The sequence below is a fragment of the Mus caroli genome, unplaced genomic scaffold, assembly GCF_978045245.1.
Source record: "Mus caroli unplaced genomic scaffold, Mus_caroli_1 scaffold_6, whole genome shotgun sequence".
Classification (NCBI taxonomy): Eukaryota; Metazoa; Chordata; class Mammalia; order Rodentia; family Muridae; genus Mus; species Mus caroli.
In genome coordinates this window covers 50,672,792-50,692,144 of record NW_028227261.1, presented here as the reverse complement: position 1 = coordinate 50,692,144, position 19,353 = coordinate 50,672,792, and the positions used below count along the sequence as shown (strand labels likewise).

The 19,353-nt window shown below is 42.3% G+C and overlaps 1 protein-coding gene across 3 annotated transcripts in view; it reads right to left on the bottom strand.

The window, feature by feature from the left end:
- Positions 1–11,399, bottom strand: part of C8a (complement C8 alpha chain) — a 62,431-nt gene extending 51,032 nt beyond the window's left edge. For 2 of the 3 annotated variants that reach the window (XM_085839126.1, XM_021159829.3), the window contains exons 1-2: positions 11,165–11,293; positions 912–1,005 (exon numbers count right to left, since the gene is read on the bottom strand). In XM_085839126.1, the coding sequence (XP_085695252.1) occupies positions 912–1,005; positions 11,165–11,241 (171 nt within the window). In that variant the 5' untranslated portion in view covers positions 11,242–11,293. Of the gene's footprint in view, positions 1–911; positions 1,006–11,164 lie in introns of all 3 variants that reach the window. The other variant, XM_085839127.1, reaches the window with a different exon arrangement.
- Between the last annotated feature and the right edge of the window lie 7,954 nt (positions 11,400–19,353).

Below are 19,353 nucleotides of genomic sequence, written 5' to 3'. Positions count from 1 at the left end.
AGTAATTCAATTTTTATATAAACTGTAAGAGGGTCCCTTGTGCAATCTGCTACCTAAACAAAAACAAATGAGGAAAAAGAAGGCTTAATAGGTTAAGTACCAGCCACCAAAGGGTATAACTCCGCATCTGTAAAAGATTTTTATTTCCCCTTATTTGCAAAACATTTTGCTGAAAATACTAAGGGTTTTGTAAATTGGGTTTTCTCAGTAGCCCAAAATGTCATACTTTCTTAAAAGAAGGATTTACAGGGAGGTTGAAGGCAGACACAGGGGGTTGAGAGTGGGGGGAAGACACACAGAAAAGGAAGCAATGTGTCGAAGGGAGGAGAGATGCAGCCACAGGCCAAGGCCTATTGACAATCAGAAGCAGTAGCTGATGCAAAGCGCATGTTCTCTCCCTTGGAGTCTCCAGGAGGACACTACTCAGATCTCTTTCACTTTCCTCTGGCCTCCAGGACCCAGAGGACAAATGTCTGTTGTGTAAAGCTACTATGTTTGTAGAAATGGATTATTGTTGTCTTGGGAGATTAATACATGTCAAGAGACATCTTGGCTCTTTATCACTAATCCATCTAGCAGTCCTTCCAGATGATCCTCATCAGAGGACAAGTGTTGCCTAGGACCCAGAAAACTTCATGGAGCTTCCGTGTATCTGTGTCATGGTGGCTATTTTCCTGTGTCATAACGTGGACACTTTCATTAGCCGAATCTCATGATATCTTATAAACAAAAACAAGAGAGCCAGACACAAACCTCTCTGCCACCCAGGTACCTGAGGTTTCCAAACACCTATATTCAGATCTAGTGTCTCCCCAGAGCCCTGGATTTATAATCCTCACTGCCTATTTCCCACTGATGCCTAATGCACAAATCAGATGAGTGACACCCTAAGGTGCTTCTAGGTGGCTTACCTTTTTATCCTGACATGGAAAACAATCTGTCCATTTGTACCAGTCACTCAACTGACAGGACATTGCTTGCAGGGTCACAGCTCGGGTGACCCGCCTAAAAAAAGATAGAAGACTCAGTTTTGAGATTCAAAACTAAAGCAAAAGAGAAACTTGTACACACTTTCCTGCTGGTTAAAGCATGCTTTATCAGAAATAAACTAATAGTTATCATGTTCCCGTTAAAGGTTGATATGGTACTGGGGGGGGGGGTTAAATAAATGACCAAGACAGGCAGTTTACAAGGACAGGCTAGCCCCAGCATGGCTGGAGCTGAACACATACATCCCTTTCCCTGCAAAGCAGTTGGTCTCTCTGCCCTAGCAATACATTCTGTAACTAGAAATGAGCCAAAGTGGTTTTAGTTGGAGACACAGTCAGGCAAATTGTGTTCTCAGAATGAGATTTTAGGGGTTTATGCATGATTGCATGTGCATGATTAAAGCTGTGGGATGCAAGACCCATGTCTGCACACAAGACCCAAATTTCGACTTGTCAATCAACAGTTATGAGAGTAGAGACCACCAAACCCTGCCGCTAGCAAACTGCCTTCTTGAACTTGTGAAAGGAAGCCATGGGATGTAACCTGAGGCTCTTGAGCAATCCTGCCGAGCCTGCTGCTCCCATGCAGGGTACCCTGCACCATACTTGTGAGTAAAATCCTTCACTACATTGCTAGTTGTGTGTACTCGTTCTTTGAACAAGATGCCAAGCGTGTGAGATATAGCCAGTCCATACAACAAGCACCATCAACATGATTACATCTTTATCAATGTCAAATAGCTCAAATGATTATCATTTTAGAGTAAAAGTCCTCAGGGTGACTGAAAAAATTGTTTTTCATGAGCCAAAGAAGCAGAAACTTCAGTGGTTAGACACAAATTGAGGCCAGGGTCTGGCTTCAAAGACTTGTGGTACTTAACATGTCTAACCTGTTGTCTCATTGGTAAAGCTATGTTAAAATAGCATTACCCAACATAGTTACTGAAAGTACATAAAAATATTCATAAAATATTTGCTAAAAAGTTGTCTTTAAGTACTGTGTGTTGCGGCATTACCTAGACCATTTCATTTGATCTTTATAATCATCCTAGGAGGTAAATAAATATCATGTCTCTATTTTATTTTACTAGAGACAGAATCTATGGTTATATCTTAAATTGAACTTCTCAACCTCCTAAATAAGATAAAAACAAAACCATTTGGCCCTAAAGTCACAGGGCCTGGCTGAGGATGCCATTTGGTGGTAGAGCATTTGCCTCTCATGTTCAACCCCAAGCACTCAGAAAGGCTGCCAGTTCCAGAAATTGGTGATAGATTCCTGTACCAACTAAAATGAAGGGGGGCTTTCATTTAGAATGCAAACGACTGTTCTTCCTCCAATCAACCATCATGCTGGCACACTGTGAGTTCTTTGTGCCCCTTCCCATTTCCCATAGAATCAGCTCATATCTGCATGGAACCCACTGCCCTTGCCCCTGGCCCTGGCCCTACCCCTGCCCCTGCCCTGCCACAGCTTGTAGTTCAGTGATTCCACTGGCCTCATCTTGACACCAGTTTTTCTGCCTGTTCAGTGAGAAGCCCATTATCATCACTTTTCTTTATAACCAGACTTTATTCCGTGGCGGTCACTCTGAACTCTCCCCTAGGTATGTTTTCCTCATTGTGTCTACCCAGGGAACCCAGTTGCTGTCCCTGTGTTCATCTCACAGGTATCTCTCAGTATCATCACAGCTAACAGTACTGGAAGGAAAAGTTTCCTGACAACCATACAATTTTGCTGATTTTTGTCAATATATCTTCTCCGTGTTTAATTAGCATGCTTGGTGAAATTCTTTTCTCTACCAGAGTCTAAACCCTTGGTATTCAGGTCCCGTCTCTATTGCTACTGAATTCCTTCTTTCATAGATAGACCCATGTTCAGAAAGTACTGAAATGGGGAAAATGGAGGAAGAGAAGGAAGAAGACAAAGTGGGTAGAGGGATGGAGGGAGGAGGCAGAGAGGGAGGGAAGAGGGAGAAGGGCAGAGAGGGAAGGAAAAAATAAAGCCAACTTCTGGGTAATGGACAGTGACATTTTTAAGAGATTTGTTTGAACCTGATTCCTAGTTAGAACTAAATTAAATAATCTTGACATCTAGAAATGCTGACAGCTCAAAGTTTGAGCCATGAACCTTTTTTTTTTCCTGATATACTCTCCTAAAATAAAAGAATGTTTTGGAGAAACATGGAAAACATTTACAGGCCAAAGATTTGGAGGTTGAAGAGGGCTTGCGTTAGCCATGCTCCTCACTGTAGAACTGTCAAGATAATGTCACTGTAAGTCCCCAGCCTGAGCTGTGATGTCACAATGGATGGAAACAGTAAAGCCAGGCAGAGATGAAAGCAGGAGTCCAGACAGCAGTGCCACACAGCTGTAGCTTCCAAAGCTCATGACATGATGTCTAGACAGAGGCACACGGTAATGCTATCACAGAGGCCAGACACTGAAGGAACACCAGGACTGCCATTAAATCACCTCCAGCCAACATGAACAATACCTTCCCATCGTTTTAATGAATTTTTAAGTGTAGTTTCATTTTTGATGATTATACAAGTAATGCAGTCACATTAAAGAAAGTATAATGACAATTATAAAAATATTATTTCAAATCTTACCACCATTAATATTTTATTATATTTCTTTCCATTCTATTTTCATAATATAGTTGAGGGCATACTGAATATCATGTTGTATATCTTGATTTTTTTTGCACTTAATACAGAAGAGATATAAAGTATTTATGACTGTGTATTGCTTTACTGCCCGACAATAATAGATACTTGAGCCTTGTGTTTTTCTGAATTGTAGGTTATTTACTGGATATGCCCTGTAGAATGGAGTGAATGATTTTAAAGCTTGTGACACATATTGCCAAATACCTTTCCCAGGGAGGTGCATCCATTTTTAATTAAATGATGTAATGCTTATGGTTTGCTGTGATTCGTGCCTCAAAGTGTCCCTATGTGGAGACTGAGCTCCCAGCAATGTACTTTTTTTTTTTTTTTTTTTTTTTTTTTTAGCAATGTACTTTTGAGACGAGGAAATCTCTACGCGGTAGGATCTCCTGGACAGTTTTATATCATGGAACACCATCCTTATGAAGCGATTACTGTTGGTCTCTCAGTGGCTGGTTCTGTGAAAGTGGGTTGTTCTGCAAGGAGTGGCCTAGTCATTCATTCTCCAGCCTCTTGCTTTCTGCTTTACCATGTATTCTCGACTACAATATGTTTCTATCAGATGCCATCTGACATGCTGTGGCTGAGCCAGAGGCCATCACCAGAGCCGAGAAATGCCAGCAGTACACTCTCAAACCTCCAGAACGACAAGTGAAATAACCCTCTTCATTAAATGCCCAGCCACACGTCTTTGGCTGCAGCAGTGCAAACTGAATCAATGACAGTTAAGGAGGTTCCAAGGATTCTGTGGCCTATGAAATCTTGGCAAGCAGTTCCAATGTATCTCCCAGCTAGTAAGAACCTGCTCAGTCAGTAAGCGACTTAACCTGGAGTACCGGAACTCAGGAGCGCAGGAGTCTAGTCTGGGTTTGCTTCTATCTTGCTTGCTATTATTAGAAAGTTACTCTGAATGACTTAGTTTTCTTTGTCTATGGATATGGTACAAGTCAAATAGTGTTGCTGCACATCTCCCCAAAGTTAATTCTCTAGGGTACCTGTTTTTAAACTATTTAAACCTGTATTGGGGTGGAGGGCAGGGAAAAGAAAAGTTCCACAGTCTAATTCTTTTGAATAAACTGCCTACACTGTGCAATCCACGCTCATTTATAATGGCAGTGGTGAGTGTGGATATATACATGTGCAAGCCAGAGTCAGTATTAGATGTCTTCCTGAATTGCTCTGCACCAAAGTTTTTAATTCAAGGCCTCTCTCTGAACCTGGCACTCACTGATTGGCTAGCCTGGCTGCCCATCAAGCCCCAGGGATCAAAGTCAAATGCTTGAGCCCCGAATGTAGTCACCTCAGCAACTTAAAAAACTAATTAACGAGCTACTTATCCTAGGCTAGTGGGTCAGAAAGCCTATCTGACATCCTAATACACAGGCTCAGCTTATAGTCAAAGCTTAAAGTCAAAGTCACTAATGATATAATCTTGAGCTAATCCATTCAATTACATAGGAATTATATCATGAGATGAAGATGTTTTAAACCTGTCTTTAAAACTTCTCCATCACCAGCATCCTCCTCATTGCTAAGCCCACTAGATGGTTTTCCAACTTTATATGACTCTCTCTGTATTAGCCTCTGGAAGCTTCCTTCTCCTGACCTCCTCAATACAACCTCTACTTGGTCTCTCACTCAGTGACCAGTTCTTTGGGGGTCTCTACGAACTCGAGTTCTTCAGGACAAAGCCTTGCCTTGGTTTTCTGCCCTTGCTTTTCTTATCCTCCAGGAGCTGAGATTTGTGTCATCAGTATCAGATGCCATCCATGTGAATGTTTTCTAGGTTTGGAGCTCCACCATGACTGACCTCTGCCCTCCCTCTCTGTCACCAGGCTCCCCACTTCACACCCTGCTCCTTCGCCCAGCACAGAGAACATGCTGGTTCTAAGTTGAACCTCTTCATTTTTGACTTTTAACCAACTTCTTTCTCAATTTAACCACATCATTAGTGGAACCACCAACACATCCAAGCTCTCAGACTGGATTCCTGGCAGTGGCCTTTGGTTCCCTTCCTTCTCTTAGCTTCTCAGCTAATTCTTTGGAAATTTCTGTCAACTTTGCCATTAAAATGCATCTCATGTTTCCCTGTTCTACCCACCTCAGTACCCACCATGCTAATGGAGGATCCCATACCATCCTTTTATGGATCCTTTTATGGCCTTGGGAGGGGGGTTCTATTTCTTTCTCACTTTTCTAATTTCTGTATTAAAAAAACACAAGAGTTCTTGTTAACGAGAAACCATGCAATATTTCTCATTTATAAGATTTATTTTACTAGACATAAAATCTAATGCCCCTCACCATCGTGTCCATGACTGTCTGTGATACAGACTCCATCCACCATTTTGACATTTCTTCATGGTGCCATTCTCTGCATTCTGCCTACCTCCTTCAGTCCACATTCATCACAAACTACTTCCCAGGACACCTGCTGATCTCTCCACACTGCCCTCTTCACCTAGCTTCTCCCAAGCTTCACATCTCAGTGTAGATCCTTCCTCTTCAGAGAATGTTACCCAACTAATTTATCTTTAGATCTCTTTCTCTCTGTCAATGCATTCTGTTGATTCTTTCATAGAATTCTTCACAATTTTAAACGAAACTTTGTGTTTACATGTTGGCTGTCTGAGTCCATGACTTGCTTTCTGATGGCTGTGCTAAGACACCAAGACCCACGCAACTCATAGAAGAAAGAGTTTATTGGGCTCACAGTTTCAATGGATGAGCTGTGACCATAATGGCAAAGGCATGGAGCCTGGCAGGAGGTAAGCAGGCACAGTGCTGGAGCAGTAGCTCAGGGCTGGACATCATGATCCACAAACACGATGCAGAGATGGGGAAAGCAAATGGGAATGGTGTGGGCTTTGAAAATCTCCATGTCTGCCATCAGTGACATAGCTCCTCCAACAGAGTCATACTTTCTAACATTTCCCAAGCAGTCTACCAACAGGGGATCAAGTATTCAAATGCATGAGCTTAGGAGAACTATTCTCAGTCAATCACCACAGCCTGTAAATTACAGGAGGATCAGGATATCATTTGCTTATTTTACTACCTAGCAATATATCTAACAACTAAATCTAGAATATTTACTTACTAAATAAAGAACAAAGGAGTGATACAAACAAGTATCTGCAAGTCACATAGAATTCCACACACACTTTTAGTTCCAAGCATGCATCCAGCTTTTCTGCATAATTCATGCCAGTGCTATTGGATGCCTCGCTTAGAGTTAGTGACTCTGAATATCAATCTCTATATTACTGTGACTCACTTTTGAGTCACAGCCACCCAATTGCATATGCTAATTAGAAGACCATATTAATCCCAGTCATCTTGATGACTGCTGAGAACATTCACATGGCTCTGGCCCAGACACTTGGGCAAACACACTTTGATACCCATAACAGCAATAAAATAAAAAGAGGAAGCATGATTGACACTTCCTTGGCATCTATGACATGAGGGGTCTATTTAAGAAGAAATGACACCACTGGATGCTTGGGGGGGGGGTGCTCCCTCTGGGATTGAGGTCTTCATTTACGTCTCTCCAGTTCTCCTGACAAATTCTGGGTTTTGTCAGTATAAACGATAGGATGGAACTCTTTGAGTTATCTTAACTCCAAGCCAAACCTATGACTTGCTTATGAAAGCAAGGGCTTGTTTTTGAAGAGGTAATTTGTTTTATTTTCTTGATGTGAGAGTCCGGTGATCGTTCTGGTGATAAGGTCAGCCCAGAGGCTAGAAGGCCACCTGTGCTACCACATATCTCTGTAGAATGAGCCAAATTGCTCTGGTCTTCAATTCAAAGAATAATACAAAAGCAAGTTTGGAAGGATGCAGTGACAATTGAATTCACCAAAGCTCATGAAATGAATTTCTCATAAAAGTGAGAAATCTTATTGCCAAAAGTCTTCCCCTCTCTCCCTGGCACTCAGGTTTTCTCTGTAACAGGAGTTGATTAAACTAAATGTTAAGTCTTGTGTAATTCCACCATTTTCAGTACAAGAATTAAAAAAAAATCATTGACAAAAATGCATTATGATAAATGCCAAAGAAAGTTTTACAGATGAAATACCAAAATTAGCAATGATATAGTATCATTTGAACATAGGCTGTGGTAGATTTGTGCTATATATTATACATTTTACAGAGAAACAACAAAAATAAAGTAGACTAGTTACTCTATCCATTTAAAATTATAAGATGCTAAATTTAAAAGATGATCTCAGAAAGAGAGAAATATGAAAACAAGGTATAGGACAAATAGAAAATAGGAAACTGAACTCAAAGCCACCCTTCACCAATAATTATATTCAATGTGAGTAGCCTAATTATCATGACTAAAAGACAGAGAGTGGACTGGAGTGGTAGTTCATTTGAAACAGTGCCTATCTATATGTATAACACCCCCAGTTCAATACAGACCACCAAAATAAAAACAAAACAAAGTAATGGTGATGGTGATGATGGGTAATCAACTAACTCCTTAAAAAAGGGTCAGAAATCATAATTAGACTAAATCAATAAAGCAAAGTCATCTTTGTCTACATGATGATACATTTTAAAAATGAGGTCATATAAATTAAAATAAATTATTAGATAGTCATTTGCATTGCAAACACAAGCAATAAGCAAACACGAATGACTACATTACCATTAAACAAAATAAACTGCAAATTAAAAATAATCACCTAAGATAATGAAAGCATGTTTCAATGCTGAAAGGGACGATCATCAACAAGAGAGTCAGTCCTGTGGGTTGGCCCATCTTAACTGTCTGCGGTACTGGGTTCCAGAACACTGAACAGATCTACCAGATGAAGTCTACTCTCTAGGTATGTCTATGAAAATCTCTCCAAGGAAACACAAGTGAGGAGAAAAGGCCCATCAAGAATGTGTGTGAAACCATCCTATGGGCTGAGGGGCCTGATAGAATTAAAGGTATAAAATAAAGAAGCCAGACAAGAGCAGACATTCCCATCCCTGCATCCTCTCTGCTATGCAGTGAACCATTCTACACCCCCTTCATCACACAGCTCCTGCTGTGATGTACTGAAACACCCCAACCCCATCCCATGAGTGCATGGGTAAGTGCATGTGTGCCTCTGTGTGTGTGTGTGTGTGTGTGTGTGTGTGTGTGTGTGTGTGTATGCATGCAACATGAGGGTGAATGTGTGCCCATATGCACACATGTGTTTAATGCCAGCTTCGAAAGGCACATATAGATGGAATTGAAACAGAGATAGGCAAACCCACAAGAACAGTTGAATGTTGTCCCGTCTCTTAGTAATAGAGGAAAGAGCTGAACCATAGGCTGCCTAGCTGGACTTCATTGATTTAGATGTATACTGAACAACATGGAATATCCACTAATGCTCTATTCTTAGCCATAAAAGAAATCTTAATAAATTGAAAGGATTTCAAGTTTTAAATAAGTCATAAATAACACATACCAAAAAATTGTTACTTGTATAAAACCTGTACTAGAGAATCACTGATTTTGCTACCAATTATAACAGCCTTCCTGGTTTAAGATTTTATACTTAGGCAACCCTATTTCTATCCAGATATATAAAAAGCAAATGTTAATCATAAGCTTACAAAGTAAATGTGTACCGTTAAACATTTGCGGGCATACCACACACACACACACACACATGTGTGTGCGCGCGCATCTTCCATATTAAGTCTCTTGTGGAATTTTATTTGAGGAAAAAACAAGTGCTGTTGCTAAAAATACAACAGAAAGTTGAAGCCTCTAATTGATCTGGATAAATCTAGAAGACCCAAGCCAACTGGCACATTGTACATCTCTTCTTTCTGATTGCTGTCAACCATCCAAACAAATGGAAAAACCAACCCTAACCATGGTCCTAGCCACCCCACACCATCCATGCCTGGGGGCAGCTCTTGGTGAGTGCTTTAAGTGGGGCATTGTTCCATTGTTCTAGGGACTTGCAAGCACTTAATCCCTGATCTTATTTTCGTCCTGTTTCACAAGTGTGTAAGATGCAGCCCGGAACACTTATGTCATTTGCTCAAGATCAAATAACTATTCATAGTGAGTGCCAGCACCGGGATTTGAACCCAGGAGAATGATTTTGTCCTGTAACTTTCTATTTTGAAAACCGACGTCAGACGCACTGGCAGTGAGTGCCATGGTTTTTCCCTCAGCACTTTGTAAAGCACTGACTTGGATCTCTCTGCCTTAACGCGAAATTTGCCTCTTCACTGAACTGTCTTGTTTGATAAGTTCATCAAACATCAAGACTCTGCTGGTTTTCAGAAAGGATTACGATGATAAGCTTTTATAATTGAGAGTATCTCAGCTGAGATTTTCTTCACCATCGACCTCTTGCCTGGGTCTTCTAATTATTATTAGCGATGAATTTTATGACGTTCTAAAACTGTATTTGTTTTAAACACAAGCTACAGATTATCTGCTTGTAAAACACATTTCCCCTTCTGAACTGTTACTTAAAGGGACTCTCTCTTACTGTGGTATTTAATCCAGTGGTTCTCAACCTTCCTAGCACTGCGCCCCTTTAAGACAGTTCCTTACATTGCGGTGACCCTCACTGAAAAAAAAATTGTTTCTACTTCATAATTGTAATTTTGCTACAGTTATAAATCATAAGGTTAATCTCTGACATGCAGGATATCTAATATGCATCCCCTGTGAAAGGGTCATTTAACCCTTTCAAAGGGGTCAGGACCCACAGGCTGAGAACCACTGATTGAAGCACTAATGAGTCAAAATGAAATCAACGAATAAGAATTTGACTAAAATAACTTTAAGCCTCCAATGTTTGAAAGACAGAGAGTGCTTAAAATAAAGTCCCAAAGGTTAGATTAAGGTTCTGCTTAAGTACAATAAAATATTCAACAATGAAATATAAATATCTGAAGGCAGGTTGGAAATCTCAGGAAAATAGAAGAGCCAAAAATGCAAGACACAAGAGAATGTTACCTCTGCTGTCTCCTCAAAACAAAGGTTTAGAATGGTCTCTCTACAATGTCTTGCTCTTACCCACAAAAATATTTACATATATTACCTAAATATATCCCCTCAACCAGTGTAAGGTGGGATTTCTTTTTTACTATTTTCTCTTAACTGTCTCACATTGCTTAAGAAAAATTCGACTTATTAAATGCCTACTATATACAGAGGACATTTGAAATCCAGGATTGTATTACATCTGCATCTTCTGTTATAGAAGAGGTACTATGAGTCTCCATCTACAGACAGGAAAACTGGGAAATCAGAGAGATTAAACATCGTGGTCTGCATTACCCCACTGCTGAGTGGAAATTGATAGCTGGCTGATCTCATTATTACTAACTGGCTTCTCCTCTGCTCCACTCCTCCCGCTGGATTAGTAACAATATGAAAAAAGATTATCTTCCATGCCACCACAGCCCACTGCCAACATCACCATGTCTTAGATCCCCAGCATAAGACCCCAGTTTTGTAAGGATCCAAAGCCCACTTACTGGTTCACTTTCTCTTGTGCAGTTACCCCAGGGTGCCATGCCATCAAAGACAAGCCAAAGAAAGCAACCGCAAACATCTCATCCAGAAGTCACCAGCTAGTGTCTATGTAAAAGAAGAGAAGAGCCTACCTTAGAAGCCATAGATATATCCAGGCTGCAACCCAAATTGTCTACCGGATGTTTAAAATGGTCAAAAGTCCCCCCGTTCCCATTCAATGTGATTAACTAGTAACCAAGGTATTGATTAGCCAAACGCCTTCAAAATGGCCCCAAGCCCTTTAGCCCTTTGTAAAAATTATCCACGTGGCTAAGGAAAGGTGATGTTTAACTAGAATCAGTTCAGTGAAGAGTTTTGTTTCCAGAGAGATGCAGGTGCTGTTGCAGGAATCCTGGTGTCTTGTAGTGGCTCCTGGAGCTTCTACAGTCAAATGAGTCTGTTGTTGAAGAGAGTAGCAAGGCATAAGGCTCATTTGGTACAGAAGTTCACATGCAAGCATCCAAGAAGGTACAGGCATGCTGACAGTTACATAAAGGTTCTGCCATAGATCTCCAAACATCTGGAGCCTGAAAATGCATGTAACTCACTGGACTTTCTACTTTCAATACAAACACTGAGTATCATTTTTAAGATTCAGCCTATTTATGTCTCAAGGGGACCAGATGTCTTAAATATACATCTTCAGAAACTCTCTCTGGAATTATAATGCCAATCATAGCCAACACATCTGCACTGATGATGCCATACCTGGATATAATCCCCCACTCCCGCAGTCATAAAGTAAATCAAGTAACTAGAGATGGACAGAAAATAGATGAGCAAATAGCCAAGAGTCATTAAATACTACTCTATGCAATATGGCTCTTTGTATTTAATCTTCAATCAAGAAGTCTGCCACGTGAAAATTACTAAGTCCATATTGCCACGGATGAAGTGAGAGCTCAGATCGGTGCTGAGCTAACTAGCTCAAGGGTGTACAGCTGCCTGGCTATGCCTGGAGCAGTGCAGCTTTGCCTTAGTGGGATTAGCCGGTTGCATCCTTACTGATCTCAATGGGGAGACACACTGATCAGCTTGGACGCCTGAGATTCTGATTCGTGTGTGGAAACCTCAGAAAGCCGTCAAGCAGCAGCTCCCTTCCTCTCCTCGTAGGCAGATGTGAGTGCCTGTTCTGAAAGCTGGAGGGATCCTAAGACTGTCTCTCTGCTTCCCACTTCTCTCCAGGTTTGATTCCTAGGTCGTCTTCGCCTCAGTTTTCCCCTGCGTATACATCATTTGAAAACTTTCTTTTTCTTCTTCTCCCACAAGAAACCAAGTTGGTCTTTTCTGTGCTGTGACTGCAGATATAGGGATGGGGGATGTTACATCTGGGCACCCTTGAACTGCTCAGGGTAGTGTATCTGGACCTCACCTTTCTCCTAACTCCTGACATCCAATGTATGACAAAGTTCCTATCTCAGACATGCAGAGTCCCCTGAGACTGGAACTCAGGGTCCCCAACCATTTCCATAGATTCCTTCATGGGGAACAGACCTCCCCCAGCACTGTCTTCTCCAGCAGGGGTGACATTACCCTCCAACGACCACTTGGCAATGCCCAAGGATGCTTGTGATGGCCCTATGGGGTAGAGATATGCTATTGGCATCCAGTGGATAGAGACAAAACCGCTGCTGAATGTCCCACAATGCACAGAGCTCCCCACTACAGAGAAACATAACTAACCAAAGTATCAATGATGCCTGTGAGGTACTACAAGAGTCTGGCCTGCCTTCTTCTTCCCTGAACTCCTGGGTCTCTCTCTCCTTTTTATATGTATGATGGTGGCATGCTCTTTTTAAACCCACTGTCTCTTGAAGTTTCTCATGTGACTATTCTTATCTCAAACCTCAGTGACATTCAGACTCCTAGTTGGCCTTTTATCACCTCTCCCCCAACATCTCCAACATTGTCATTTAGGTCCATTGCTTTTCTCTGTAATGTTCCTTCCTTCTTGCCTTGTCTTCACTAGCATAAACCATCCCAGCCTCTCCCTCACATACACTTTGAGACTTTCACCTGACTCCTGGTGGGCCTCATTCTCCTTCTATTCCATGGCTGAGTTCATCTTCAATGATCTCATTGTCCCCTCAGGACAACCTACAGACCCCTTGCCTTCCTCCCACTTTATCACAGCGGTGACTCTGGTCACCTTGACTCTTCCATTAGAGCCATCTGTAGCCATCACACCCACCTTTCTGCCAGGCATCTTCTGGAAGCCAGGTCCATCACACAGACCTGTTATAAGGCTCCAATTAGGAATTATTGCCTTGTTATCCCATAAACATGGCAAGGGCACTTTTAATTTTTCTCCTATTGTTTCCTCAAGTGTGGAGGCTCTCTGGAAAGTGAGCCTTATGTTAGCGTAAGTTCAGCTCCTGATTCTTCCTTATAATCTCTCATGTCACTCAGTATTGGATCTTCAACAAGAGCTATTGATCCATGGCTAATCAAGTGATCCATTAAAATAGATGGCTTTCACAGTACTTGCATTTATCATTTTTATCTTCAAAACAATTGTCTTTATTATTTCAGGGTGTGTGTGTGTGTGTGTGTACCTGCATGCATGTGTATATGTGAACATGGGCACATGCCATAGCACATGTGTGGAGATCAAAGAACAACTTTCATTCTTTCCACCATGGATCCTTGAAGGGTCAGCTCAGGCCTCTCACAGCCAGCTCTTTTACGCTCTGAACCATCTTGCCAACCCAAAACAATTTTGGAGCCCTCTGGAAGTCAGAACTGGAGTACATGCTCTGTGCCTGCCACCTCTCAGAAGCACAATCCTCACAGAAATCTTCCAATGCCAAGAATATTGATGTAGTGCTAATTAGTATTGATACAATCAACGATGAAGACACCAAGATTTAGCGGGGCTAATCAGATTGGCTACAATCCTGAGTCTGAGTCATGGATGTATTATCTTTCCCATTACTGCCCCTGAGACTGTTGGGATCTAGCTGTGGAACTACAAAGTGCCACATCAGGCGAAGGCTAGATCCTCTAGCACCAAGTCCGGAGCCCCATCTCTTATGCATTAGCAGAAATGAATATCACTTCTAGGGACAAAGGAGCCAATATAAAACAAGTACAAATGGAATGAAAAGATAGATTTTTTTGGACTGTATATGCTGGCAAAGTCCTATAAACCCAGCACTGAAGAAGCTGAGGCAGGAAGATTAAAATTCCAAAGCAAGCCTTGGATACATAAAGAGACCTCACTGCAAAGAAGGGAACTGAAAGAGGTCAATGGAATCTTGCATTATCTCTATGAGAGAGTGTGTGTGGAACACTGGGGAGGTGATGCCATCTGCTCCAACCAAAATTATTTAAGATAAATGGGAAGAAAAGCAAAAACAAAAAACAAACAAACAAACAAAAGCCCCAGCAATACCTGTTAGGTTTGCAAATTCTAATTTCACCTTAATTATAGCAACTTGCTGTCAGTGATCACCGTAAACTGCTATGCAGAAGCAACAGTAAGACGGTAATTCATTTTGAAAATATATTGCCGCCTGTCTTGTAGAAACACTCTTCACTATAGAAATCAGCCTATGAGTTATGGCCTCAGAACAGAGCTCATGTACTACCGTGACCATGCCATCTGGGCTTGCACTTTCTAGTGTTTCAGAAGTTCTCCATAATTCCCATGCTGGACCTGCAGTTTGCACAATCACTTAGGAGATCTGACTCTGCGAACTTAATGTTCTACCCGGGGGGGTAGAGAGAAAGCAGCATTAGGTCAGAAAGTGACACTAAGCAGTTACTATCTCCTCAACTCAGCTTTGTCGTTCATAAAACAGATAAAATAAGGCTTTCCTAATAGCACAAATAAGGAACTCTGTTCACAACTGGGCACCTTGAACAGCAGTTTCTGCCTTGTTGAAGCAGTAATGCCTCCCCTTCTCTCTCTATGAGAGATTTTCTTCAAGTACTAAGGACAGGGAAGAGGACAGAAAGCGCAGGTCTAATGGAGAACCCATCAGAGGAAGATAGAATGTGAGAAGTCCACACTTAGACACCTTGGACTGAGTGTGAGTCTCTCTGGAGGGCAGATGCTACCAGCAAGAGCTGAACTAATGATTCCAAAGATAAGAAAGCCAGAGAGACCTGGTTCTATTCCCATCTCTGCCTGGGTTCCAACAGCACCACAAGGGTTTAAAACAGGGAAGAACTCAGAATGACAACTTCACATTGGATGTGGCAATCTCCCGGTGGCCACAGCAAATATGCATCTTTGCAGAAGCACACAGCTTTATGTGGCGGTTCACTGGCTGCTGGTTTGGGCTCTGTGTCTGTGTCTGTGTCTGTGTCTGTGTCTGTGTCTGTGTCTGTGTCTGTGTCTGTGTCTGTGTCTGTGTCTGTCTGTGTCTGAGTCTGTCTGTGTCTGTGTCTGTCTGTCTCTCTGTCTCTGTCACACCCCCCCCCCTGTGTGTGTGTGTTTATACCGCAATACTCTAATTTCTCAGTACAAAAGCCTAAAAGACACCCAGCACAGTATCTGGCACAGTCTGCAGACAGTGAATGAACATATCCCGCCCACTGCCTTCCCTACTTCCTCTCCTACCCTTTGTGAGATCCTGTGTCTATTATATCTGTTTTCCTCCTGATTGCCTCATCAGTGCCTGGCTGTAGCCAAAGACATTAGTGGTAGGTTTTCTACTGGAAATGAAGTGGAGCTGGGTGAAGTAATTGGTCTCAATCAAAGGCTGTACCCTGGATGGGCTAATTCATGCCGACTGCTCTCTACCTCCAAGTGAGCTCTGTATTTGCATTTAAGGATGTGGGATGAGGAGTCAATGTCTGGCTCATTACAGTAGAAATTAAAGACCTATTCTCCAGGAAGGGATTCAGCATTCTAAGTGGCTCTAGCCAAGTCTGGGTGGTCCTTTGGGAAATCCTCATTGGACATGAGCAGCAATGAAAAGCAAAGTCAGTTCTGCAGCCGAGCAAATCCTCTGTCCCTTGGTCAGCTGCTGTCCCTTGGTCAGCTGTCTCCTGCACAATGTCTCCACTCAGGCTGATGCAAGTGGCCTCTCCCTTGTTTGCTCAGAGCCTGGCCACACTTCCTCACTAAAAGACCACCAGGGTGATGGTTTGTCATTTATCCTGCTTGTGGTATCTGTGTCCTCCTGGGAGGTAGAGCTGTTCCTGACCCAGGATGTGACACTCAATGAGTAAAATGCTCTGCAAATCAAGACCAGCTTCATCTGCCTCTGGTGCCAGCATGGTGTGTGCAGGGAAATTAAAATCTATACAGACTAGAAATGAGTGATCTGTATGAAGTCACCAAGGACAGGCAATTGTAAACAATGTCCATAGCTCCCTGCCCTCTGTTCCCTCCCACTATGACTCCCCTGCTACCTGTTGTCCCCGTGTGGCATGGAATGTGGAGGTGTGGGACATGTGTGCCCATATACAGGTAAATATGCACATGCACAGCACACATATTTTACATGTGTAAAATTATAACTCCTGGGCCAATAGTGACAAATGGACTAATCAGGGTATGAGGCCTTTAATTATTGAGTCATGTTCAGTGATGGACTGCTCGTGGCAATTAGTCAGCTACTGCCTGGCCTCCAGCCAGGGATAGAGTTAAACACTGGTGGACACCAGAGATGAAGAACACATCTCCTGCCTATCACAAGGTACCCATGGGTAGAATTGGGACTGAGGACCAAGCATTGGGTGTCTGTGGTCAGAGACACATGTGTAAGTGGGCTTTAGAGGAAACACTGGGAGAGAACTAAGAAACTATTTGATGTAGCTTTGTCCTTTAGACAAAGAAAGAAGGTAGAACATTCTAGGCTTATCTCTACACTCTCCTTGTCTAAATTTTCTGAATTCTATAATCTTGATCTAGAAAAATCCCTTTCAGAACTGTTGAAGTGGCAGAGGGACTATCTCTATCTAAAATCACAGCACACACACACACACACACACACACACACACCCCTAAGCTTTTCAAGTCTCTCTGAATACTTTTACTCAATGTTTGTCTTCCCAGGAGACACTCTGGGCTATCAGTCTATAATTTGACCTTCTCCCCACTCATAAGCCAGGCTGTGTGGAGCGAGAGACAGAGTCAGATTAGCCCACTGCAAAAAAACCTTGGTTAGTCCCCTTCCTGCCAGTCATGGTTCTAGTTGAGTAGATGTCAGCAGCTCCTGGGTGAGTGTTAGTGCCATCCGCATACACAATTGCAAGAAGAGCAATACTTTGCTGGACTCCCTTTTCTGGTGATGCTCTGGGTTTCACATCAGCAGCTTCTTTGTGAGATGCTGTGGGGCACTAGGGGAGAATACAGCAGGCAGGCAGTGCTCAGAACATGCAAGGAGCTAAAGACAGCAGGTATATAGTACCACACTTGCAAAGCAAAGCATGCTATAGTACCACGCTGAGCGAAGCATGCTAGGCTATTAATTTTCTTTGTAACCTTGTATAAGTCCGTCTTAGAGTCTTGGGTATCTTGACTGCAAATGAGACTAAGGACACCTGCTTCATAGGCCTGAATAACAGAGGCAATGTACAGGACAACCCTTGGAAAGGCTCTGTGGGTGAAGGTCATGACTCAGCCTTCCAAAGCAAAGAATCAGGAAATCAGGACAGGCACAGGGGACTCAGTATAGGCAGATTCACATCTGCATCCTGGAGAATGAGAAAAGAGTTCAGATCAGATGTCCATTGCCCTAGTTAGTTTTAACTGTTAATTTGATACAGCCCGAGGAGGGAGTAGAGGGATTGCCTAGAGCAAACCGGCCTGTGGATGTGTCTATGGGGGATTGTCTTGATTGTTAATTGATGCATGAAGTCCCAGGCCACTGTGGGCAGCACCATTCCCTAGGCAGATAGTCTAGAGTTGTATAAGGACACTAGCTGAGTGTTAACCTGAATAAGCTAGAAAGCAGTATTTCTTCGTGGTTTCTGCTTCAAGTCCCTGCCCTGATTTCTGTTAACAATGGACTGTGATATGGACTGGTAAGCCAAATGTTTAAACCCAATGTTGCTTTTGGTCAGAATTTTATCTCAGCAACAGAATAATACTAGGCCACCTATGAAATGCTTTCTGATAAAATTGTCATGAATTGGTTATAGATAGCCAGTGTACAAGGGCAGAAAGAAAGGCACAGACATTATCAAGCACTGGTGGTCTTCCTGTAACCTTTGTGGTAGCTTTAGATAGGAATTCTTGAACCCAATCCAAATACAAAGAAACTGAGGTCCAAAGCAGTAAAGAAGGAAGAGAGGATTTAAGAACAGGTTAGTTTGACTTCAAAGTCTACCTAGGAATGGGCCCTGTTTGAGGCATTGCAAAAGTAGTGACATCAGATTCAGATGAAGAAGATACATAGTAAATTCTAAAACAAGAAATGATACATTTAGGGTTACTACTGATCTTGTTAATGCAGCATCAAAGAGGATGAACTTTGGCCATAAATTATAAAGTATTATGTTTCTCCCCTGCAATGTCCCTGCACAAAAAACACAGCCCAGGACAAAGCAGGTAGTGAATATCATAACTGTCAGAGGAGTGAATGAAAACTACAGGTTCACAACTGCACCGTGAGCTTTTCTCATTGATCACAAATAATAAAATTTCTCAAAAAAAAAAAACTGTCTGAGGAACTTGCACACGTTTGTTGGAACAACTATTTCTGTTCCACTGCTGTGTAACAAACCACCCTACAATCCAGCGGCTGGGGATGCTGGTTTACTCTTTATAAAGATTTGACAAAGGCTGCTGACAGGCTTCATTTGGTAGAAAGCTCAATTGAGATTAAAACATCCAAGATGGCCCACCCCCACCTTCCCTTCTCTTTCTATATATGGGCTCTCTTCACTCAGGCTTCTAGTCAGGGCTTCTTAACTGCACAGCAGGTTACCCCCAAAGTGAATCATCACAGCCACCAAGCCCAGGCTCAATGTGGGAAGGGACAATAGAAAGGCATGAGTATATTATTGCTGCAAAAGGTGGTTTAGCAGTTAAGAGTACTGGCCATTCTTCCAGAGGACAGGGATTCCGGTCCCAGCACCCGTATGGTGGCTCACAATTATCTGTAACTCCAGTTCCAGGGGACTCTGGCTTCCTAGGGCACTCTGTACATGTGGTACAGAGACACACAGGCAGACAAAAATACCTACACACGTG